Genomic DNA, 25,368 nt, shown 5'->3' with positions numbered 1-25,368 from the left:
CTACCTTTACTTTAACATGCAAAAGTGTAAAAATTGGGTCATGGGCCCAGTGGGCAATGGCAAGAACATAAAATAGAGGCTGAGATATATAAGTGATAGTGGATTTCTTCTAGAATCTTCATATTATTCTTGAATTAATAGCATTTCAGATTGTATAATACATAAATATATTTGTAAATTGTGAAATATAGAAATGTATTCTTAACAGTAATCCAAAAATAAAGAAATATAGTCTTAAAAAGTATATTTCAATTTCCATGACTTGAAAATTCATAAATGCATAAGGATTGCGTAATTTAAAATTCTGTTTCAAAATCTAAAAATATATTATCGACTATTATAATTTGAACATACATCATACATTGTGCAATCAAAATTTTTAAGAAAATATTTTAAATTATCTAATCTGTAATATGGAGTTTTGAACTACATGTCTGAAAATGTAGAAACAATCTAAAAATATAGATTTTATATTGTATAATTCAATTTCTAAAATATATATTTCAAATATTGATGCAATATGGGAATAGCCGATATGTAAGCCTGCATGAAAGTGTGAAGCAAACTAAATATTTTAACTCGTTTAGATCTATCCTTGATTTTTTAAATATTAGAATGATGTGGACATTATGCATAACATGATCGATGTTTATGGTGAATGAACTCTCATTCAAATTGTGAATTTAGTTTAACTAGATTAAAATTCTCACATATCATGACAACGAAATTGTTCGATTGGAAAGACTGCCTAAGTTTCTCAGAATAAAAAGCAAAAAACAATTACAATGAAATGAAAGAAGTGTTACATGCAACTTAAAAATAAAAGATGAATCTGATATGATAACTCTTCTTCATGCTTCATTTTACAATAAAGGGGTATTCATAGAGTAGCAGTTGCCAATTACAATTCCTTAACATTCTTCAAAACACTACTAATATAAGAGCCAATGCATCACCAAAATAAATAAATAAATAAAACAATTAGGCCATAAGAAAACCTAAGATGAATATGTTATGCTTATTTCTGATATTCAAGCACAGATAACATAATAGATAACATAAATTAGATTAACAAGTATAAGGAAAACAACTACTTTCTATTCATAATTGCTAAGCTGAAAGCAAAAACATATACAAAATGAGTGCTCTCTAGACATCTACACAACATGGTCGTGGGAGCATTGGAGCAGTGAGCACATTAACATTACAAATTACCCGTATGCTTTATAAGAACCTTTTCTATGTGGAAAACACTTCTAGATCAAGTCACTTTAGATGATTGCCCAAAACTTTTTTCTACAAATTAGAACAGCTTCCATTTTCTTTTCTTTGTTCTCTAACAATTTTGATTCCACATCCCACAGGAATTTTGGGGCTACCTCTTGGATTCTTGAGGTAATGTCTTCCTCATCCCTAATGATAACAAATCCCTGCATATAAGAAGTAGCACCGAGTAATTAGGAATAAAACAAAACGAAAACATGGACATAAAGTAATTTATTTCAGTGTAGTGGAGGTGGAACTCCTCAGAGAGAAAGTACCACAATCATTCTTTTCAATTAAACTTGAAGTTTCAGGTAGCTTGTTCAACTTATTGTGGAACTACTAACACTTGAACACACATTTGGACACTAGGATATGTACTAAAACCAGATTTGACCAAAACTAATGCATTGCATGAATTTTTACTTTGGTCTCATATATGCATACAACCATGAAAGATGAGAGTTAATAATTGTGATTACCAGTGGGCGTATAAGTCGATCCATCTCCAGCATAATGTCCTCCAACAAACAACCTTCCCCTTTTGTTTTGTAGTGCGAGAAGAGATAATTGGCATGCAAAAGATCATATGTCCGAGGGTAACTTGAAAATGGTTCACACCTAATGTTTCAGAATCCATGTTAGCTGCAGTCAACTAATAATGTCTCTAAACACAGGTGTTGAGAAAGCGTTTGCTACTTAGGATATCAATAGCAAAAGTCTTACCAATCATGAAAAGTTCCAATCAATCCTCGGTCATAAATTCCAGATAAGGTGTTCTTCATGCTTGCAGGAACTACATTCATTACCCAAACCGGAAAGCTATTTAGTGCAACAGCAAATCCACCACAATAGGCATTCATATCCATCACATTGCGAATTTCTGTCTCCTTGACATTCATCAGTCTCCAGTAATGACCAATTTGTTCTTGCCAGAAGAGAGTATCTGAACCAAATTCATTCTGACTTATACCTGTTGTTAAAAAGGTTCAAGGGATATCAGACCGAAAGAGGCTATTGAGTGCACCATAGCAATGCTTGTTTTAACATATAATTTCCATTGAACGGTAAAAGAATATTAGTCCTTTTATTTCAAACATATTAACTATTAACCATCTCATTCAAATACAGGGCACACAGACCAGAGGTTTTCCGTCTACATTATTATGTTTGTTAATATTTACATCAATGATTACAAGAATACTTTCATTTATAGATAATTTGGGAAAATGCTCAACTACATGTCTGTTTGATAATATAATAAATTTATTCAGGAAAAAGTAAGGTGCACTCCTTGTTAGGTTGATCCTACACCTGAAATCTATTTTTCCTTTTTTCATTGATGCAAGTTAATTATGTTCCCACTGAACTTGAAGTTCCAGAACAGAACTATTCACAGCTAGCAAAATACTAACATTAAGATAGTATAACCGATCAAGTTTTCATGACGCAACAAAAATGATGTTAGTAAGCTAATTTCTGATATGCTGCAGATTGTGCCTTTCTAAGACTGAATATAGTCTAATAGCCATTTGAAAATGCAATTTTTTTGATAATAAATCATATGCCTGAATATTGAAACCATGAAACTAGCAGGACCTTCCTGTAAGGTCCTTTTATTAAAATTCTGTGGCCAGAATATCTACGCTCTCAGAGTGCACATGCATGTGTGTGTGTGTGTATAAGAGAGAGACATGGACAGGCAGACAGACAAGGAATCACTAGTAGAAAGGTTAGGAAAGTATAATTTAAGATTAAGGAAGATGTTAAATATGGAAACCAGAAAGTAGAGTCTTGCACATGTACAAAAGAGAGTGGACAGACCTATCATGTTAAGGTTGTTAGAGAACACTGAATGGCGCTCATGACTTGGAGGAAGCTTGTAAGAATCTGTTTTAGAATTTCTTACTTGTACACAATTCTTAAGCTGGATATTCCATGAAGGTTTGAAATCATCAGCAGGGTCACAGATGTTTATAAGCTTTTGCTCTGCATTGTGCAAAAGGCATGACTCATTATTTTCTTTAATCCATATTGCAGTCTGGACTTTTCGAGCAATGAGTCTCCAACACATTGCTGTAGTCAAATTCATCAATTTATCCCAAATGACAGGATACTCTTTATCCTTTTTATAAGCCGGGGGAGCTGAATAAACAAAGTACCCATTAAAGCGAAGAAGACGGTTCAACTCATTCAGTAAAATCCCATCTGCAGAAGATTCACAACAGAAAAAATGTCAGTCAGAATAACATTCACCTCATGAATCATCGGATAAATGAGTTCATGGATCAAACATTAAATGCACTCAATTTCCACAGGAATTATTGTTTAGGAAATACCACTCACTTACTCCTCTGTCAATGAAATAGTTCCCACCTCACCTAGTCTATGAAGAATGCAAATGTTTCACAAAACATAACTACTGTGTAGTTCATTCTTTTCACTTGAGAAATTCCATCCTATCTCCCTCTCTATTTCTCTTCCTCTAAATTGGACAAAGTCCATTCAAATAACGCTAACCTCACCAGCTTACGTAGTTTTGAGAAGTATTAAATGCATCTATTTGACAAGTACTTGGGTATTATGGATGCCAAAGTCCTACATAATAGTACAAGGTACTTGGCTAGAGGGTAGTGGTGTGATAGGGGATTGGATATTATAGTTTAAGTCCCACATAAACAGTATGGGATGCTCAATGGAGTATTTAAATGTTTAATTCCAGCTCATTGACAACTAGCTTTTAAGGGGTGGGTTCCCCAAGTGCTTGGGCACTTATCACTATTCTATTAGTTAACCACTTTAAATTCATAACAAAAGTATTGGATAGTTCTAATAGGGCAAGTTTTCAGCACCTTCAATAGAAGTGAGGACAATGTCAATGATTATGATAGACTTAGGCACCCCATCACACCTAAGTCCTTATCATAAAATTGCCTCTAAGAATCAATATCCAGATCACTTCTCTCAGCCCCTTCATACTTAGCTCTTTATTGAGACAGTTGCAGCAAGCTCCGATACAAATTTATAAGAACATTGGGTAAGCCTTTTAATAGTCTATGCATATAGATGTTTGGAAACAATTTAAATGGGATGTTTGATGTGAAAAGCCACATCTTGACAGAAGTTGATAGTTGTTGTTTATTCATTTTTTTTATTGGACTTGGAAAACTGCATTTTTAACTTGTTTCCAGACACACTAAATGATTCAATCCTTTTGAGAATCAACTAAATACAAAATCCCACTTTCCCTATGTTATTAAAGGAACCAATTTTATTAATCATGTAGGACTGTACTTTCCTTATTTTATGACGACTCCACTCTATAGAACGGGGAGCAAACCTACCAAGAATGATAATCTCATTCTAGCCTCTCACTTATTGACACTTGCAAATCCTTTTGCCAACTGAAAGATTTAAAGGTCTTTATACATACACCTCACTCCATCTATGCTATTGGCAAGAGGCAGATCATGTAGAAGAATTGCAAATAAGGCTATAGAACTCACATTGGAGTATAGGTAACAACACATTGCATCTTCTTCATTTATTGTATCATCTGCAGAATTAAAGGTAAAATCATAAATAACAAAAGCAAATTACCATTTTCATGGAAGTCTATTCTGCACCGTGAACAGTGAATCATTTCAAATGACTCACTAGGATACGGTAATTGTTTTGTGGACATGGCAGCGATCATTGCACCAATCCCTCGTTCTAATGCAAATTGAATTTGATTTTCATGACCATCCTTGGGGGCAAAGGACATTGTTCGTATATCCAATGGAAGAAGATATGCTGAAAAACTAGCCACACCACAGCCCACATCCAGAACTTGAACTACCCCAGCAGAACGCAGATCACCAGTCTCATTGGTAATCATATGTCCTAGCCTGCATTCATGAAAATTAAATGTATAACAACTATGTCATGCACTTTTCAGCTAGAAAATTTTCCACAGGAGCACCAACTTCAGTGAACAAGTTCCAGAAAAAGGTGGTAAAAATTATCATCAGAAAACTGTTAAACTACTCACAGCATACAACCACTCATGTTCATTTATTTTGGAGCATCAACCAACATAATCAAACCATAGGTAGTGAAGATTACTAAATTGTAGAGATAGACTTGATTATGCTAGAGATATAACCATATGATATAACTAAAATACAATAATATATTTTGTAGGATTGAGTTAAGTCTAAATCTAATTTCTAGGAATTTGGTTTCTGCCGGTTTCATTAACACCAAATGAACCACAAATTCTAACAAGTCTACAGCATTGAAAATGTTGCAATTTGCATACCATAGACTAACTTGTGGAATGATCTGCAATATAAGATCATAAGCCTGAAAGTTTCTTTAAAGTATTAGTCATTTCATCGACTCCTAGGACAACATTCCAAAAGTGATCACATCCTCGTTGGGACATTCAATCCAGTAATTTCAGTCTACTACTACAAAATTAGAATGTCATTTCTTTCACAAGTCTCAGAATTTCAGCCTACATGAAATTTGTTTATCAGAATTCACAATCACAAGGACAAAAGTTCATGGTTATTCGTGATAGATCGTCTTCTGAACTTCAAAGGGTTAAAAATGAGAATTCTCTGTAGATCACAGCACTAGATTCATCAGTAATAAAATGAGATACATATTAATGTTGAGAATTTTTTTTTATTATAGATTAATACATCATATTTTACTTCTTCTCTCCACATACTCAATATATGATGGTCAAATATTTCATGACAGTGTTAAGATAAATTTGAAATTTATCAAATTACAATACATGTATCTTTATGTACTCTTCACATAGTCATCCTCAATTTGATTTTAAAAAATTACTCACATGGATTTGCTATAGTGGAAGAAAAATAAAGTCATCACAGCAGTCGCCAATGTAACCACAAAATCATCATAATAACATTTCTACGATCAGCATATGGTTCTTAGACAAAGAACACAAGGAACTTAAATAAGTCAATGGCAGCTACCTCTCTATGTACTCAGAGGCCCCATGCTTGAAATGGGTACCACCGCCAGGAAACCACCAGAGCTGGTCCTTCTCATGGACCCAATTTTGGCCTCCTTTGACTTCTGCAAGATGTGTATGATTCACATTGCTTCGCCAAACATAATCCCTGCTAAGAGGCCACTCGATAGGTATTTTATAATCTTTTGGCGGAGGAACCAAGCAGAATAAGCGCTTTTCAAGAGGAGGACAGTGTCTCTCCAGTTCTTCTTTTCTAGAAAAATCAAAGCTCGGGGCTAGAGTTGCCACATAGGAAACATCATGGCAGGGAATATACTCATTGAACGTCAAAGGGCACACATCCACCCCGGTTTCTGGAATTACAAGAGGGGTTTTCCTGTAAGTCAGAGCAACTTTGTTACTGAATTTAGTAGTACCTGCAAGAGTTAAGAACATTCAGTGATATGCCCCACAAAAATGTAATTAAAAACTTTAAGCAACTCAATCAAGCCGAATGTACATTCAATTCATACACCCATTTAAAGCAAACCATATGTAGAGGACCCACTTGGATCTGATAGCACCTAAATGATTCTATGTGGAACTAACATACTGTGGGTTAACACTCATTCACTAGAGTATATGTATAACTATTAAAATATGCTCCAACATTAATGAACTGAAAACTTCCTAAATCTGGGAATTTCGAAACAGAAGCATTTTAAAGAAAACCGATACATGAAATTAATGGAAGTTCAAGAGAAACCCAGATAGAAAAACTTTAAAATTTGGCAATATGGCTTTAGAAGAAGCATTGGAAAAGCGATTTTCGTAGCTGAGTTGAGTTGCTGAAGAGGTTACCGTTAGAGGAGACATTGTTGGGAAAAGAAGAAGGAGAATTAGAATCAAGCTGAGAGACGTAAAGGGGAGCATTGTTGCCAAAAAGCGTGCCAGTATAGAAGGACACAATCATCAAAAGCAAAGCAGCCATTATTATCTGCCCAGATTTGGAATCGAAGGCAGAACCCAATGCAAGACCCCCCATTGCTGTTGCCCCTTCTCCTTCTCCTTCTTCTTCTTCACCCTCTCAGTTGGATTCCCTTGCAATGCTTGCGAAAATGGAAAACGGTGAATGAAAGAAGGAGAGAGAAAGACTTTGTTTTGTTGGAAGCTTCAGATCGGATGAAATTCTTTGCTTTGTTTTGTTTTTCTTCATTTCATTTTGCATTTTTCGGTAATCATTGATTAAGGTTTGTTGTGGGCACTTAATCATTTTTAACTATGTGACAACAGTTGCCGCGAGACAACCACGTACTGCAATTTGCAATTTGTTTATTTTTATCGTGTAAAGTGTTTCACATTATTATTATTATTATTATTATTATTATTATTATTATTATAATAATAATAATATCATTATTATCATTAATACTTCTAAGTTTTGTCTTAATACTCTAATTTTGGGATCGTATAAAATATTTGAATATAATGTGTTTGTGATATTAAGGAAATATTGAAACGTGCATTATATAATCTTCTATAATACAAAATATATTTTAAAAAATTAATAACAATTTCTTATAAATTACTTTTAATAATAGAATTTGTAAATATTTCTTACCCAAAATTTTCAAAATAAAATTGATAAGAAATATATATTTTTTCAATATTAAAAATATTTTCTAAAGGACATTTCTTTCTGTACAATCATAATTTCTTCTTACATTTCATACACTTTAAAATTCTAATTTTATCTTCTTTTCATTTTCTATTTCATAATACACAATTCAAAAATATTCTAAAATACATAATTAAAATATAAAATTTGTATTCTAGATCGATAAAGTCTGAATTACAACATAAAAAATTGCATTATGAATTTTAGAATATAAATTTTATATTTCAAATTATAAAATCTAGAATATATTTTTCATTTACATTCCGAGTAGAATCTGAAATATAAATTTTATATTTTCAATTCTATAATATAGAATACAAATTTTAGATTTTAGATTTTGTAATTCAAAATACATTTTTATTTTATATTTTAAATTATACAATTAAAAATAAAAATTTTTTATTTTGAATTGTTTAATCTGAAATGTAAAATAAAAAAAACATATTCTATGTAATTTAGAATACAAAATAAAAGAAAACGATGTGAGGGATGGGTGAGAGGGATGTAAATGAAGAAGAATGAAACAAATATTAACGATGATTTTTCGTAGATATTTGAAGATAAAATTTAATATAGATAATTAATATCCAATAACATTTATTATTTACGGGTAACCAACAATAAATATTTTAATATTTATTTATAATCGGCACGGTGAGAATAAATGCGTATAGTTTAATCGGGTTTTAAAATTCAATAGAAAAAACAATTGACGTTTGACCGGAATTTGAAATCCTGTGTGGATTCTGAATTTTATACATGGCATATCACACATATAATAATAATTTATTTATTTAATATATATTTTGTAGGGTCAAATGTAAACGGCAACAAAAGTAAAGTTGGGGAACAGAAAGAAAACAATGGGGTACAGGAAGAAACCCTTAAATCTAAAGTTCTTCGTCGTATCATCACTCAACAATGAGTTTTACACGTATAATAATATACGGGTTTTTGTTTCTTGCACTCCCATAATTTATTCACGCACCTTCGACAATTTTAAAATGATACGTTACTCTTAATAAAAGTAGTTTTTGGATGATATCTTTTGGAAATTTTATTGAATAAGTTTTGCAAAAAATTTTGAAATATGATTTATTGAATTAAATTTTTTCAATATTTTGGAAAAAGCTTTTTAGATTCAGATTTCTGGAATAAATTTTCCACAATTTATATAATACCTTTTGAAACAAGTTTTACAAAATATGTTTTTTTGGAACAAACTTTCTGTACAGTAAAACAGGGCATTTTAGTCTTTTTCCTGTTTTGTAAATATAGATAGAAATGCAGTTAGTAATTTTGGAGTGTGGAAAGCAATAATCGAATTTAATTATTGAGGGTTCTGGAGTGTTGGTGGAGAAACATTGGGAAAATGTGTTTGAAAAAGACTTGTTCCAATTCAAACGTACAAGGAATTAATGAGACATTAAATGGAATGAGGACTTAGGAGAGTAAGTTTGCACTCACAGGAACAATGAAATTTTATCCAAAAACGTTTTTCTTTTATACCAATATTAGACATTTTCCTAATAGCAATAAAGGTTCGAAAAGATGAGCTAAACATAATAATTTGAATAACTTAATTTGTTTTGTAAAAGAAGAATTATAAAGGAAAACTACTAATTATAATTACAATTAAGTTTAAGGCTTGGTAAATTATTTTAAAATACAATATTATTTTTTATTCAATTTTAAAATTATTTATTAAAACATATGTGAAAGCTTGGAATTCTTTAAGTATACGGTGGTGGCCGTTGAGATGAGATCTATGCTTACACTCTACACCTTTCGTTTTTCAGTCTACCTGGTTCGCTTACAGGATGACAACACGTGTCTATCATTTTGTTAGTTTAGAAAACAAATATTTTTGAGTATTTACAAAACTCCATAAATAATATATTTTAACATTGAATAAATTATTCCAGAGTTACTTTTTCACAATATAAATTTAAATAAAAATTTAACAATAAGATATTAGTATTAATGAATTTAATTTCTAATCTTTAATAAGTTACATTATAAAATATAAATTTCAAAAAATTATTTTCTTTCAAAATAATTTTAATTTTATAAATTTATAAAATTAAATTTCAAACTTGGTAATTACTCTATTTTTACCATTGTTTTTTAGAAAAATATTTACATAAATATATAATTAATAAATCGAATATCACTTATTAACTATTGTAATACATGAATGGTGATTCATCTAACTCAATCTAATTCAATTAGATTGAATTGGCTTTCATTTATGAATGAATTAAAATGTATTAAACCCAAACTAACTCACTCTTACATGTATTTGATATCAGGTTTAATATAATTTGATACTCACTCTTATATTTATGTTTTGTGTTATAGACGAATTAAAACCTTAAATTATAATTAATAAATATGATATTTTTTAATTCAGTTGATACTTAAAAATGATAATTTCAATATTTTTTTTTTATTTTTCACTTAATCCAACCTATTAAAAATGAATTAGGTTTAACAGAATTTAATATAAAAAAAATCAATCCAACCCAACCTAATTTTTTTAAATAAATTAGATAATAAAATTGGTAAAATCCTACTCATCCAATTATCTATAAATATTTTAGTATCTAAATAAATTTTACTTAAAAATATCCACCTATTCTCACTTAGAGAATACAGTTTTCCGTCAAATCCCTGATTTAGGTTTACCTTTCCGTTATGTGTTGGGACAATTTTTTGTTATAATAGATGTTTATGGAAATTGCAGCGTGTAAGACAAGTAAAAGAGGGATCAAAGTTCAAACTACTTAAGAAATTTAAGTTAAATTTTAAAAAAATAATATTTACTTTCATATAAGTTTATTTACGAGACAAAATATTTGTTAATAGTTTTAATTTATATACAAGTCAATTTTAATTTATATAAAGAATTATTTTATTTTTTAAATAAAAAACTTATGGAGATATTTGTTTAAACCAATATTGTAAAGACTTAAAAAATATTTTAGAAGTGATAGTGGTTTAAAGATAATAAGACTTAATTATTTTAATATTAAAAAGTTTTAGTATAAATATAATTGTTATAAATAAGTTTCATTATTTTAAAACATATTATTTATCTAGATACTACTTTTCTAGAGTTTTCTGACTTCTTTTTAAAAGTTCTTCTCCTTTGCTTTATGATTGAAAAACCAAGACAATAAGTGAGCTCGCTAGTTGAATCATGTTCTGCAGAATTATACAGACTTGTTGATTGAGGGTGAGCTCGCTCTGTGAATCTGAAGTCAGAAGCTTAATGACTTGGGAGTCGTTGAGCGAGAATCCATTCGTTGAGAGGTTAGGGGCTTACTGACTTAGTAGTTGCTAGTCGAGTACTTACTCGCTCAACGAATCCAAAGTCATAAAGTTTTCTGAATTTGTAGTCGTTGGTTGAGAACACATCGTTGAGCAAATTTTAGAGGGATTTCCCTCTTAGAATCCTAGTGATACACTCGTTGGGCGAGCCATCGAGTCGTTGGACGAGTGGACATTTGTGCACTTTTCGCCTAGCGAGAAGATGATTTGCTGAGAAAGTGAATGAGAACCTAAGTAGTTGTTAGATGGTCGATTGTAGATGTTTTTTTATTTTATTTTTGTGAATGACTACTTAAGAAATGATTTGTACATGAGATGTAATTGAGATTTGCTGATACTAATTCAAGAATAATTAGCGATGAATTGTAATAGTGTATGCATCGATGTAGAAATTTAATTGGAAGTTATCCTGATCTAATAACTATTCAATTATCAAGTAGAGAAGAATGTGATATGTGATGAGAGAAACAAGAAGTCATCATTGAATTGATCCTGATTTGATTTCAATAGAGTTTATCTTTTATTAATTATGAACATCTAGTGAAGTTATCACATGGTTAGGATATAGAAAAAGGAAATGAAGTAAGAATTGAAAAAAAAATGTTAATGGTGTAGTTTTACTGAAAAATATTTGAGAGCAAATGTTTGCGGAATATACAACAAGTTTATTACTGTATATTTTAATTATTATGTGATATATATATATATATATATATATATATATATATATATATATTAAATTATTTATATTTTATTTTGAATTAAAAAATTCATTATAGTTGATTTTAAGAAAATAATTAATTATATTATACATTTAATTGTGCTGTATTTGTTTTAAGAGAATGAAATTATATTGTTAAAGAAATTATTAGTTATTTACTGTATTTAAATTTTTGGTTGGATGTTCGTTTGAAAGTATTGTTGTTGGTAGTGTGAAATTTTTGTTGATGTAAATACAAGTTATTGTTGTTCTAGTTAATATATATTAAATTGTTGTGGTTAATATATATCTATCTATATATATATAATAATAATAATAATAATAATAATTATAATGATTTTGTAAATAAATTACGTGTGAAACATATTATATTGTAAATGGAAATAAAAAAATATTGAAATTTAGAGAAGATGTATTTCAAATTTTAAAATTTTTTATATTATAAAACCTTATGTTAATTTATGTAATGAAAGCTATATTTTTATAAATTTAATTTTTGGATATATTTTGATTTATATAATTTTAAACAAAGTATTTTCAATTATATTTCATAATTAGTATTATTTTAGATAAACTTCTACAAGTATTATGTAGGTTTTAGTGGCTATATAACCATTTTTCCAAAGATATGTAGTTATTTATGTTTTTACATTAAAGAAAAATATTTGTTTTTAAATTATATAAATATAATAATATAACTTTATTTTCTATCCATGTAACATGTTATACACCTTTTTATTGATGTGGGAAAACAGTTAGCAACGAAAGTACGGAACTTTAGTTGTACTGCTGGAATTCAGCGTCAACAGCCAAGCCACGGCGCACTTTTCTCTCTGGCTCCCGCGTCACCGTTACTTCAACTTTATCTTCTCTTCGCAAATCCCAATGTCCCTTTTCCTTCTTTTTCATTTCTTTTTAACTTCCAAATCATAGTTATCGTGTTCCTCATGTAAACGACCACTTTTCTTTCTTCTCGCTAAGCCTTTTCCTTCTCTTCTTGGCTTAGCGGGAACATTTATCTGTTTCATATATTATCACCATTTCTTTTCATTTCATTCCATCAGCAATCCTACTTTACCACATTTGTTTTGACCCCTTTTTCTGTATCCAATCTGATCTGTGTTCTGCTTCCGGAGAATCGTCCCCCTGGAATCCAAGATTTGATTCAGAACCTTTTCTGTACCCAAAAGTTGTGTTCTTTTGCTTCTTTTTTATTCAACATCACTGATGGAATCATCCACAAATCGAATGTGCCGTTGTGATGTATGATCTTTCGGCTTACACAGTGCCCTTTTGTTGATATCACTCTTTGACTGGTTCCTTGTTAATTTTATCCATTTATCAACTGCGTGGGAGTTTTATGCAAAGTTAATTCCTTTGTACGCTTTTCTTTGGTGTAACAGACGTTCCGATTGTAAAAGCGTTGCCTTTCAGATTTACTTTTTGATGGTATCATAAAAAGGCCATATTGTACCGTCCAAACTCCTTTAGAGTACATAATCTCTTAAGGGTTTGGCTTTTGAGAAGAAAAGTATTTACTTTCATCGTTTTGGTCTAAGAATGGATCATATAAGTAACGAGGCTAGGGTTGACCCTTTCGCGATTGGCCCTTCTAGCATTCTTGGTAGGACTATTGCTTTCAGGGTTCTTTTCTGCAAATCTATGTTAAAATTGAAGCATCAGATACTTTTTGTGTTGTTGGATGTCTTCTATGGTTTTAGGAGATTTTGGGGACCCATTGTGTCATGGTTGCACCCAAGAAATCCACAGGGGATATTGGCAATGATGACAATAGTTGCTTTCTTGTTGAAACGCTACGCCAAAGTGAAGGTGAGGGCTGAAATGGTATATAGGAGGAAATTTTGGAGAAATATGATGAGATCTGCATTGACCTATGAGGAATGGGCTCATGCAGCCAAAATGCTTGATAGAGAGACACCAAAGATGAATGAATCAGACTTTTATGATGTGGAGCTGGTGAGTAACAAGCTTGAAGAGCTTCGCCATCGCAGGCAAGAGGGATCTCTTAGGGATATAATATTTTGTATGCGTGCAGATCTTGTTAGGAATCTTGGTAATATGTGTAACCCTGAACTCCACAAAGGTAGGCTTCAGATGCCAAGACTAATCAAGGAGTATATTGATGAGGTAACAACTCAGTTGAGAATGGTGTGCAACTCTGATTCGGAGGAGCTTGCATTGGAAGAAAAGGTTTCTTTCATGCATGAAACTAGACATGCATTTGGGAGGACAGCTTTATTGTTAAGTGGGGGTGCTTCCCTTGGAGCTTTTCATCTTGGAGTGGTTAAAACACTGGTAGAACACAAACTTTTGCCGAGGATAATTGCTGGTTCAAGTGTAGGATCCGTTATGTGCTCCATTGTTGCCACTAGGTCTTGGCCCGAGCTTCAGAACTTTTTTGAGGATTCACTGCACTCATTACAGTTTTTTGATCAAATAGGTGGGATTTTTACAGTTGTGAAGAGGGTTGCAACATTTGGTGCAGTTCATGAGATCAGACAATTGCAAGTGATGCTGAGGAATCTAACAAGCAATCTTACATTTCAAGAAGCTTATGATATGACAGGTCGAATTCTTGGGATTACAGTTTGTTCCCCAAGAAAGCATGAACCACCTAGATGTCTTAACTACTTGACTTCACCTCATGTTGTTATATGGAGTGCAGTCACTGCTTCTTGTGCCTTTCCTGGCCTTTTTGAGGCTCAGGAATTGATGGCAAAAAATAGAAGTGGAGAGATTGTTCCTTACCATCCTCCATTTAATTTGGGTCCTGAAAAGGGTTCTACTCCAGTGCGCCGTTGGAGGGATGGTAGCTTGGAGATGGATTTGCCTATGATGCAGTTGAAAGAGCTGTTCAACGTCAACCATTTTATAGTTAGTCAGGCCAATCCCCATATTACACCATTATTGAGATTGAAAGAGTTTATACGAGCTTATGGAGGTAGTTTTGCAGCTAAGGTATGTCCATGGGCTCCAACCTCTGTGAATGATAATACATACATAAATGTTCATGTGTTGGTTTATTTTGTTTGTTAACTGAACTTTTCACTTCTACATTTTCCCTTAACTCGGCCTCTGTTCCTTACTGAAATATAACAACTTAGATAAAACATTATGACATCAGTTGATTGTTATAACTAATCCAATGTGGTTTTCAATTCTGTAGCTTGCTCATCTAGTAGAGATGGAGGTGAAACATAGATGTGATCAAGTACTGGAACTTGGCTTTCCATTAGGTGGGCTTGCCAAGCTCTTTGCTCAAGACTGGGAGGGTGATGTAACAGTTGTTATGCCTGCAACTCTTTCTCAGGTATGTGCTCAAGAACAATTAAATGCACAACATCAAGTATTATTGAAAGTGGTTCAAAAATTTGTTTACAAATAATTTGATGGAGATTATTTAGAGATAAGACAATTTTATAGTATATAAATAGGTGCAAACTTCCCTTTACAAGTTAATTTTAAGGTTGAATTAGACTTAAAATTCATATCTGATCAGATATTGATTCATTTGAATAGTGATTAACTTTGGTGGATGTTGTTTTTTTCTCTCATCATGCTCCAGTACTTAAAGATCATACAAAACCCTTCTTATGTGGAACTTCAGAAGGCAACTAACCAAGGGAGAAGAGGCACTTGGGAGAAGCTTTCTGCCATAAAAGCAAACTGTGGAATTGAGCTTGCTCTTGATGAGTCTGTTGCAATTCTCAATCATACGAGGCGTCTGAAAAGAAGTGCCGAGAGAGCTGCTGCTGCTTCTCATGGTCTCCCCAACATGGGCAAATTCAGTGGTTCAAGAAGAATTCCCTCGTGGAATATCATAGCTCGAGAGAATTCTACAGGGTCCCTAGAAGATCTTTATGCAGAGGCTACTTCCTCATTGCATCATGGTGTTATGAGTCCCAGAGGAGCCACTGGTAAAATTTGGAAGTCCCATCGTAGCAATCATGAGGCAAGTGACAGTGAATCTGAAAGTGCTGACATGAATTCTTGGACCAGATCCGGTGGGCCTTTGATGAGAACTTCATCATCTGATATGTTCATTGATTTTGTCCAAAACTTAGAAGTTGACACTGAACTGAACAGAAGCAAGGTGACTCAGAGTAGCCCTCGTGATTTTCAGCATCACAGTTCAAGGCACACAACTGCTGATAAGTGCTTCGAGATCACAGAATATGATCAGAAAGAAAATGGCAACAGGGTTGCCATGAATGGATCTAACATATTGGTAACTGAAGGTGATCTTCTGCAGCCTGGAATGATCCACAATGGGATTGTGTTCAATGTTGTCAAGAAAGAAGACTTGACACCTTCAAACTGGAATCAGGATCATAGTACTTCTAACAATGAAGTGGTTGAATGTGTACAAATTGACTTTCCAGGGAAGGAGATAGATGCTTCTAGTTCAGCTTCTGAAAATGGTGATGAGGAATCCACAGTGTTAAGGTCTTTAACTGATAAACTAGAATATAATTCTACAGGTATGGATCAAAGTATTGCTGCTGACAGTTAACACCAAAGTATTGTTCATATTGCTGATAGAATCAGTATATCATCTAGGGTTTGGACAAACTTCTCCCCAAGTTCTTCTAAAGGAAAAGAAAAAAAAGGTTGAGATTCTCTTTAAGCTAAAATTAGCTTATGTATAGTAAAAAAATGCACATTCCGTGTGGTTTTTCACATGGGGAGACACGGGGAGGTTTGGTATCAATGGGTTATGAAAAGTTCGTATAAGAGATCTGAACACCATTTTTAATCCAAAATCTTAAAAAAATAGATTTATGGGTGGGTTCTTAAAAAAATAGATCTATGGGTGGGTTCTTCTGCTTATATAATAATCATCTTATTATTTTTATCTTACGTGAAACTTTGGAATTATATTGAATTTCTAACACATTCAGAAAAATAAGGAGAGAGTTTCCATAAATTAACTTATACATAAGCTAATCGTATGTATGGAAAAGTTCATCGCATTTTCTCTTTATTTTCACTTTTAGAAGTGCTTACGGGGAAACATGTTCCGTCATTCTCTGGTCAAGAATCTATGTATTGTTTGATCAATTGGAATGTTGACCAAAATGTGTGATGCAGATGAATAAGGAAGAGAAGTGGTTTCTATTTTCAGTTTTATTCAGTCCACAAATAGATTGAAATTTGTAGCTACCTTTTGTATAGATGAATGAAATCTACTCACTTTACACTACATCCCCTCTCTGCTGTTGCTCTGTCCTTTTTGGCTTATTTTATTGTGTTGGTTTTATAAAATGAGGTGGAATTGAGTTTAAATTTATTAGTATTATAAATCTCATGAATTATAGATATGATCATAAATAAGTGTGGTAGTAAGACCTTTAATAAACGTTAAGTAAAAACAAACAATAATTTTATCGTCAAACATGGTCGTTGTACAACATTATTTTACCAAACTTATATAAATTCTTCAATATTTTCAAAAAAAAACTACTTATAAAGTTGGGTGTACAATATGACTTATCAACACCTCCAACTAGTCCTTCGGCCAGGCGGTCCAAGAATAAGTGGCCGAACCGAAGGCAGCTTAAGAACAAGCGGCTGAAGGTTGTCCGCTATAGGCGGACTATCTAACAGGTTGTTAATGTGGTAATTTCTCCGGAGTGATTTTAGGGAGTCACAACCGAGCGTCTCCGAGGAAAAGCGGCCGAAGGCCACCCGCAACGACCAGTGGATCTGGCGATGAGCAACTGAAAATCACATTGACACCCTTTATCACTGGGTGTCAACAAGTACACAGTCGATCAGAGTGCGGACGCTCAACTACGTCAGTCAGGCAGCCAAAAAGATAACTTTGAGATAACATCTGGTTAAAATAAAACAAGTCATTAATCAAGTTTAAAAAGCAATTGGGTCGTAATTAAAAAAACCTTAATCATATACCCATATCAACAACTATAAATAGGGGTCCAAGGTAAATTGGTGAGAACTTTTACTTCGCATTTAGAACAACATTAATTGCATACCTCCGAACGAATTTGAACTGACTTAAGTATCGGTGCCTAATTGACAGGTACCCTGATCGTCTAGTCTACTGAACGAAGGATCGGCCCCAAAAGGAAGAAACGGTGACAAGAAGACGAAATGTTAAGTAGAAAAGACCAAGCGAATGTTTTAGATAGGTGCTCAGTCCCTATACTCGATATTTTGGTGCCCACCGTGTGGCCGAGCAATCGATATAAAGAAAAACCCTTATGGTAACCACAAGAAACATGACGAGCAACGTTGAAGGAAGATGAGCAACAGATGAACAGGCCGAAACTAGGGAAATGCTTAGGATGCTGCAATAACGGATGGATGAGATGTAGATGAATTATGAGGCCCAACTGTGTGTTTTACAAGAGGAAAATGCAACCCTTCAACAAAAAGATGGGAATCCTATCCCCTCGACCCCGACGATTCCGGACCCTACACGGTTGAGTCGTGCCCAACCAAGGATGGACAACGAGCATCAACAAAGTCGCCTCCAAACTCTTGGAGCCGACCACCCACAACCTCGCGAGTCGAGAAAACATTAGTCTCGAAGGGAACCCTGATCCCAATTGTAGTCGAAAGCTCTGGGGTCAGTCGGGGAAGACACCTGTCTTGGATGATGGTCCATGCTGAAGGTAATTTCCCCTTCACATCATTCATCCTTGAGATCCCGCTGCCTGATCGGTGGAAGATGCCGACCTTCGACAAGTACGATGGGACGACAAACGGATAATCATCTCCACACCTTCTCCAACCAGATGATGTTCCATGCCGTTAGCGATCCCATATAGTGTCGGGTTTTCTCCTCGTCGCTAACAAGAGAAGCTTTGGAATGGTTCTTCGAGCTGTCACCAAACAGTGTCGACTGTTTCGCCACACTGAAGGCTCATTTCAGCACACAATTTGCACTGCTCCGACCACTCACTCTCACTCAGGCAGCCCTGGTAAATGTCCGTCAGGGAGAGGATGAATCCCTAAGGAGTTACATGGATCGCTTCAACAGAATGTCGGTCAAGATTAAAGACTTAAGTGATGAGATCGCTAGACATCACTTCTCGTATGGCCTGCAGCCCGACGTTTTCGTTGACTAGATTAGCCGCAAACCACCTAAGACGATGGAAGAATTGCGGGAAAGAGCGACACAATTTACGCAAATGGAAGACATGCAAAATTTCATAGCCTAAAACAAAAAGCCCGAGCCGTCGATCGTCGTCGAGAAAAACACATCCAAATCGAGTAACAGACCACCGACTGGAAAGCCGATCGACCAAAAAGGTCCCAAGTTCACTAATTACACTCCATTTGTTGTCCCGAGGGCCAAAATACTACAAGAGGCATTCAATGTGGATTCCCTCCCTCCCCCTCGAAAGAAGCCACCACCCGTAGACGCCGACGGAAGTAAGCACTGCCTTTATCATCGCAACATCAGACATACTACAGAGGAATGTTACACTCTTCGTGACAAGATCGAGGAGCTCATCTGGTCAGGGCAATTAAAGAAGTATGTCAAATAGGAACGACTGAAGCGTAGTCCCGCCAGGAAGAGAAGCCTGGTACGATCCTCTTCCCAATCAAAGAGAACTGATTGATTAAGAAAGGAGCCTGATCGGAAGAGAGGGAACTCTTCAGCACGACGTGATCGTAGCAGGAGCAGGAGCAAGGAACGACCCCTTCGAGAGTACATCAACACCATATCAGGAGGATTCGTCGAAGGAGGATCTAGTTCCTTCGTTCGGATTAGGCACATTCGAACTCTCAAATCAGTCCATTTAGAGGAAAAGAATGCGCGAACGATGCTACCGATCACCTTCACTGACAAGGACTTCAAGGCGTCGGACCTAGATCATAATGATCTGATGGCCATATCCATCGAAGTCGTAGAATACGGGATAGGAAAAGTCTTGGTGGATCAGGGGAGCTTCGTTAACATCCTGTACTGGAAAACTTTTCAGAAGATGAATATTTCTGAAAACCTGATCATCCCATACAACGAGTAGATTGTCGGGTTCTTGGGCAAGCAGGTAGACATCAGAGGCTACCTGAACTTGTGAACCAAGATTGGATAAAGGCGCGATGGGCGAGAGGTAAGAGTGCATTACCTTTTGGTTGAGGCTAACACGTCTTACAATGTCTTGCTAGGGAGACCTTGTTTAAATGCTTTCGGAGCCATTGTCTCCACCCCACATCTAGCCATGAAGTTCCCAGCCGACAAGGGAGGAATTTGCACGGTCCACGCTGATCAACAAATTGCTAGAGAGTGCTATGCCGCCGGGCTCAAGATGGTCCCATACTCCCGACCGAGGAAGCACCATCGATAAAAGGTTGCGATGGCTGATCTTGACCCCTGAACAAATACTAAAGATTGCATGAACCCAAGGGAGAAACCAAAGACCTACCGATCGACAAGACGAAATAACAAGTGACAAAACTTGGCAGCCAACTCAGCCCCGAAGAGGAGAAGCTTGTCACCGATGTGATCTGCAAAAATAAGGACCTGTTTTCCTGGACAACTGCAGACATGCCCAACATTCACCTAGAGGCCATGTCCCATAAACTGGCAATCTTCAAAGAAGCCCGGACGGTGGCGCAAAAGAAAAGGAAGATGGGAGAGGAAAGAAGGCAAGTGGTGGAAAGCGAGGTCAAGAAACTCTTAGAAGCAGGATTCATCCGAGAGGTTAAGTACACAACGTGGTTAGCAAATATGGTGATGGTCAAGAAGTCGAGTGGAAAATGGAGAATGTGCACAGACTTCACGGATCTGAACAAGGCCTACCCCAAGGGTGCATATCCCTTGCCAAGCATCGATCGGCTGATCGATGGAGCATCTGACCATAAGGTGTTAAGCTTCCTCGACGCCTACTCGAGAGACAATCAAATCCCCATGTACGCCCCAGACAGGACAAAAACGACATTTATAACCGATCAGGTGAATTACTACTACGACGTTATACCGTTCGGTCTAAAAAACGTTGAGGCTACTTATCAATGCCTCATGGATAGAATCTTCTAAAATAAGATTGGATGAAGGATGGAGGTTTATGTCGACGACATGGTGGTAAAATCTCAAACGGTCGTAGAGCATGTGCAAGACCTCGAAGAGATATTTCACCAAGTGCGCAAGTACAACATGCGACTCAACCTTGACAAACTTTACATCCTTGGACGAAAGTTTTAACATCCTTAGTGAGGCCTTTCCAATACACAACGACCTTCAATCTTTTGAGGGTAACATCTCTTCCATTAACAGTTGATTCATGCAACCATTATAGTAAAGTCTTTCTTAACTCTTCATTTTTGCCTACCACCAACTTACCATTTCTTCTTAACTCCTCCCGCTTTCATTCAAAGTGCGTATGAGAGGCTGTATTATCCTTGATTTCTACAATTGTTTTCTGTATAGAATGGTCATTTTGCCACGATAATTTTATTTTCTGATGTAGGTTAGAATCGAGTTGATGAACCTACATAGGTTGACATACAATTGAATCTTCACAATCCATTCTAGAAAGAGTGTCTGCCACAACATTATCTCGTTCTGGCTTATATTCAATGTCAAAGTCAAATTCCAAGAGTTTGACAAGCCATTTTTGTTGGAAGGTAGTAGTTAATCGCTGATCCAAAATGTACTTAAGGCTCTTATGGTCAGTTCTAATAATGAACTTCTTAGGCAACAAGTAATGTCTCCATTTCTAAACTACAAATACCACTGCCAACAACTCCTTTTCATAAGTAGAAAGTTATGAGTGCTTCCACTATCAATGAGCACATGCAAGGGTTTCTTGCTAACATAACTAGTGATTCTCATAGTCTTAAAACTAGGCAAACCATTCATAGCATTCATAGAAATTACCAGGTCAACAGTGTCGTGCTCCACGATTTCCTCGGCAAGGGATGTACGTTTAAGGTTTATGTCATTTCCTCAACTTCCATAACATGAATTTGTAAATTTTTGGTGTTAGACCATGTTCCATAGTGAAGGTTTCATCACAAAAGTAACATAAACCCTTGGCACGTCATGCACTCATATAAGCTGGGGTAGAGCTGTCAAAATGGGTTGGAACCCGAGCCAACCTGGCTTATCACAAGTTCGGGCCGAGTTGGGTTAAATTTTTTTTACAAATTTCAATACAAGTTGATTTTTGACCCGGCTCACCTAGAACCCGGCTCACCTGGGTTGAACCCGTGGTGAGTCGGGTTGGCTCACCAACCCGCAAATAAATGGTCACACAGTGTTTTTTATTAAGTTGGATTTTGCATTTGGGTCATATTAGGTTGTTTTTTTTAGCCAACACATAGATAATTTGTATTTTTATGATTTTAGTTTGTATTTGGATTGTATTAAAATTTATTTAGATTTTAATTAGAATTATAATTTAGTTTTGACTAAAAAAAGTAAAAAAATTGTATTTTTTTTTAATTAAGTGAACTCGTGAGCCAATCTGTTTAACACACCAACTTGTAGTGGGTTGGGTTCGAATTTTTTGACTCGTTAATAAGTGAGTCGGGTTGGATTGACTTACTAAGTGATCAACCCGTGAGGGATTGAGTAAGACAGGCTGGGTTATCCATTTTGATAGCTCTAAGTTGGGGTAAGGCTTTTTGTAATTTGTGTTTGAGGTCTGAAAGTGTCAAATGACTTAGATGGGTTAGGCAGTATAGGAGGCATGTTGGCAGGGACATGTTTAAATGGTTTTGATGATGGGGTGGAATGGGTGCTGGATTCATCTAATTTTGCCAAGGAAAATGCTTTATGTATAGAAACCGAGTGGAACATGCATACCATCATTGAAGATCATGTTTTAGCCCTCCAAGGAAACAACTCAGTTAGTGTTCCTCCGGTAATCGACTCTTGTTGTCTTAGTTTCATTAATTCTGCCATAGGATCATCACATACCTCTCCAAATCCCAAGAGGGTAAATTGGGTAATCCGATGTTTTTAACATAAGCATTGTGCCATTGAAGTGCCCTACTGGCAAAAGGAACAATCGCCAACCGGACTTTGTAATCATCTGGTGTATTGTCAATAATACCTCCTCCGAAAGACATAATATGGTGTTATTAGGTGTGATATTGAGTATTTCTAAGGTGTAAGATTTGAAATTGAAATTGATTTCATTCGTATTGTACGCAATATGTGGTCTTGGTTGGTTTATTCATCAAGTGAGGAAGATTCAATAGTAACACATATTTATAATTTTAGAAATATAAAAAAGAAATATCATTTAAGGAAGATTTGTATTTTTTTTTATAGAAATTATGCCTCCCATCAAAACAAAATATGTGAACAGTTTATTACTAAATATAATTCAATTGCTTGATGCTATATTTCATTTAATAATACAAGGGGTTTGGTTAAGGATAGAAAAAATATCATATATGAAGATATTGATGACTAAATTAATAACCAGTTAGTAAATGGATATCTGCAAACATTTTAATTACCTGCTCGTTGAAGGTATGGTTATTATTAGGAATGACAACGGGGCGGGGTGGGGACGGGTTTCGTTATCCCATACTCATCTCCGCATCAAAAATTCATCCCATTTCCATACCCAAACTCAACGGGTATTAAACTTTTGTCTCATCCCCATCCCCACCGGGTAACGGATATAATCTCGTACCCATACCCGTACCCGTGTTCTAACTAATATTAATTTTTATAAAAGAAAAAAAATTACGGTAAAGAAAACATAATATTATCAAATATTTAATATTAGGAGGATGATTGTTTCTTCCATATCAAATACTTTAAAATAAATTATAATTGTCTACATTTTAGATTAGAATACCAAATAAAATTTTATGAGAACTAAAACATTTATTAAATTTGTAAACTACAACATTGATGAACTTAGTTGATAAAATAAAAAAATATTTCAAAAAAATATAAAAGGAAAACAAATATTCAAATTAAAATATATTTTAAATGTTTGTTTACTTTAATTATTTAAATTCTAATGAATCTCTTTTTTATACACTAATAAAAGTTATAATACGTCACTTGATCAAAATGACACAAAGAACAAATAATAAATATAATAATAAAATTTTGACATAGATTTTGTATCTTTTGAACTTCAATATATGTTGGATAGTGACAAAAAAATATTAATAGCAATTACATTAAATTTTTATATTGTAGTAAATAAAAGTTATTTATAAAATTAAAGTGAAAAAATTACAGTATGATTAATAATGAGTTATAAAATAACAAATAATTAGATAGAATATATCGAAATATTATTCTACATGATGAAAATAAACAATAAATAAAAATATTAAAAAACTAACAAATGTGTGTTTTAGAAATAATTTGACAAACTATTGAAAGAAATCGCACAAAGGAAATCAAATGTATAATTAATATATGATAAGATGAAAAATACCTTAGAGAACTAATTATTAAATTATGTTTGAAGTGGTTAAAATTAAATAGAAATATCATTAGTGACCAAAAAAATTGTCATCAAATTACAAATAAATTAATAATTAAATTGGTCACTAAATCAAGTACCGATTCGATCATTGAATAGGTCACTAATTTAATCACTAATTCAGACAATAAATCAACTACTACCACCAATGACGAAAAATAGCTACTGATATGGATTAATGACTAAATTAGTCACTATTTCATGTTTTTCTTGTAGTGAATTATCATATACTATTCATAAATATTATTATATATATATAATTTTAACCACTTCAAACATAATTTAAAGTGAAAAAATTACAGTATGATTAATAATGAGTTATAAAATAAAAATAATTAGATAGAATATATCGAAATATTATTCTACATGATGAAAATAAACAATAAATAAAAATATTAAAAAACTAACAAATGTGTGTTTTAGAAATAATTTGAGAGACTATTGAAAGAAATCGCACAAAGGAAATCAAATGTATAATTAAGATGTGATAAGATGAAAAATACCTTAGAAAACTAATTATTAAATTATGTTTGAAGTGGTTAAAATTAAATAGAAATATCATTAGTGACCAAAAAAGTTGTCATCAAATTACAAATAAATTAGTAATTAAATTGGTTACTAAATCAAGAACCGATTCGATCATTGAATTGGTCACTAATTTAATCACTAATTCAGACAATAAATCAACTACTACCACCAATGACGAAAAATAGTGATTGATATGAGTTAATGACTAAATCAGTCACTATTTCATGTTTTTCTTGTACTGAATTATCATATATTATTCTTAAATATCATTATATATATATATATATATTTATAATTTTAACCACTTCAAACATAATTTAAAGTGAAAAAATTACAGTATGATTAATAATGAGTTATAAAATAAAAAATAATTAGATAGAATATATCGAAATATTATTCTACATGATGAAAATAA

At 33.7% G+C, this 25,368-nt stretch overlaps 2 protein-coding genes across 2 annotated transcripts; one reads left to right on the top strand and one right to left on the bottom strand.

The window, feature by feature from the left end:
* Nucleotides 1–838: 838 nt before the first annotated feature.
* On the bottom strand, nt 839–7,471 carry LOC114192471 (putative methyltransferase PMT6). The gene is made up of 7 exons (XM_028082204.2): nt 7,097–7,471; nt 6,258–6,672; nt 4,864–5,153; nt 3,088–3,471; nt 1,990–2,236; nt 1,746–1,884; nt 839–1,430 (listed from the first exon to the last, which is right to left on the bottom strand). The coding sequence occupies exons 1-7, from the start codon at nt 7,278–7,280 to the stop codon at nt 1,272–1,274; spliced, it is 1,818 nt and encodes a 605-aa protein (XP_027938005.1). The 5' UTR covers nt 7,281–7,471; the 3' UTR covers nt 839–1,271.
* A 5,274-nt stretch (nt 7,472–12,745) lies between these two features.
* On the top strand, nt 12,746–17,191 carry LOC114191510 (triacylglycerol lipase SDP1-like). The gene is made up of 3 exons (XM_028080712.2): nt 12,746–14,946; nt 15,155–15,298; nt 15,554–17,191. The coding sequence occupies exons 1-3, from the start codon at nt 13,528–13,530 to the stop codon at nt 16,499–16,501; spliced, it is 2,511 nt and encodes an 836-aa protein (XP_027936513.1). The 5' UTR covers nt 12,746–13,527; the 3' UTR covers nt 16,502–17,191.
* The last annotated feature ends 8,177 nt before the right edge of the window (nt 17,192–25,368 follow it).

Source organism: Vigna unguiculata, chromosome 7 (genome assembly GCF_037176805.1).
Source record: "Vigna unguiculata cultivar grain cowpea cultivar isolate G323 ecotype 2 chromosome 7, ASM3717680v1, whole genome shotgun sequence".
Classification (NCBI taxonomy): domain Eukaryota; kingdom Viridiplantae; phylum Streptophyta; class Magnoliopsida; order Fabales; family Fabaceae; genus Vigna; species Vigna unguiculata.
Note: the sequence above shows the minus strand (reverse complement) of the source record. Positions and strands in the feature narration are given on the sequence as shown.

Bases quoted from the DNA above. Each gene is read 5' to 3' on its own strand.
- LOC114192471 (XM_028082204.2), bottom strand. From the start codon at position 7,280: ATGGGGGGTCTTGCATTGGGTTCTGCCTTCGATTCCAAATCTGGGCAG. The intron at 6,673-7,096 runs GTAACCTCTTCA...TAACTCTTGCAG, and splicing joins CAACAATGTCTCCTCTAACG to GTACTACTAAATTCAGTAAC. The intron at 1,885-1,989 runs GTAAGACTTTTG...CTGAAACATTAG, and splicing joins ATTGGAACTTTTCATGATTG to GTGTGAACCATTTTCAAGTT.
- LOC114191510 (XM_028080712.2), top strand. From the start codon at position 13,528: ATGGATCATATAAGTAACGAGGCTAGGGTTGACCCTTTCGCGATTGGC. The intron at 14,947-15,154 runs GTATGTCCATGG...TCAATTCTGTAG, and splicing joins GAGGTAGTTTTGCAGCTAAG to CTTGCTCATCTAGTAGAGAT. The intron at 15,299-15,553 runs GTATGTGCTCAA...ATCATGCTCCAG, and splicing joins TGCCTGCAACTCTTTCTCAG to TACTTAAAGATCATACAAAA.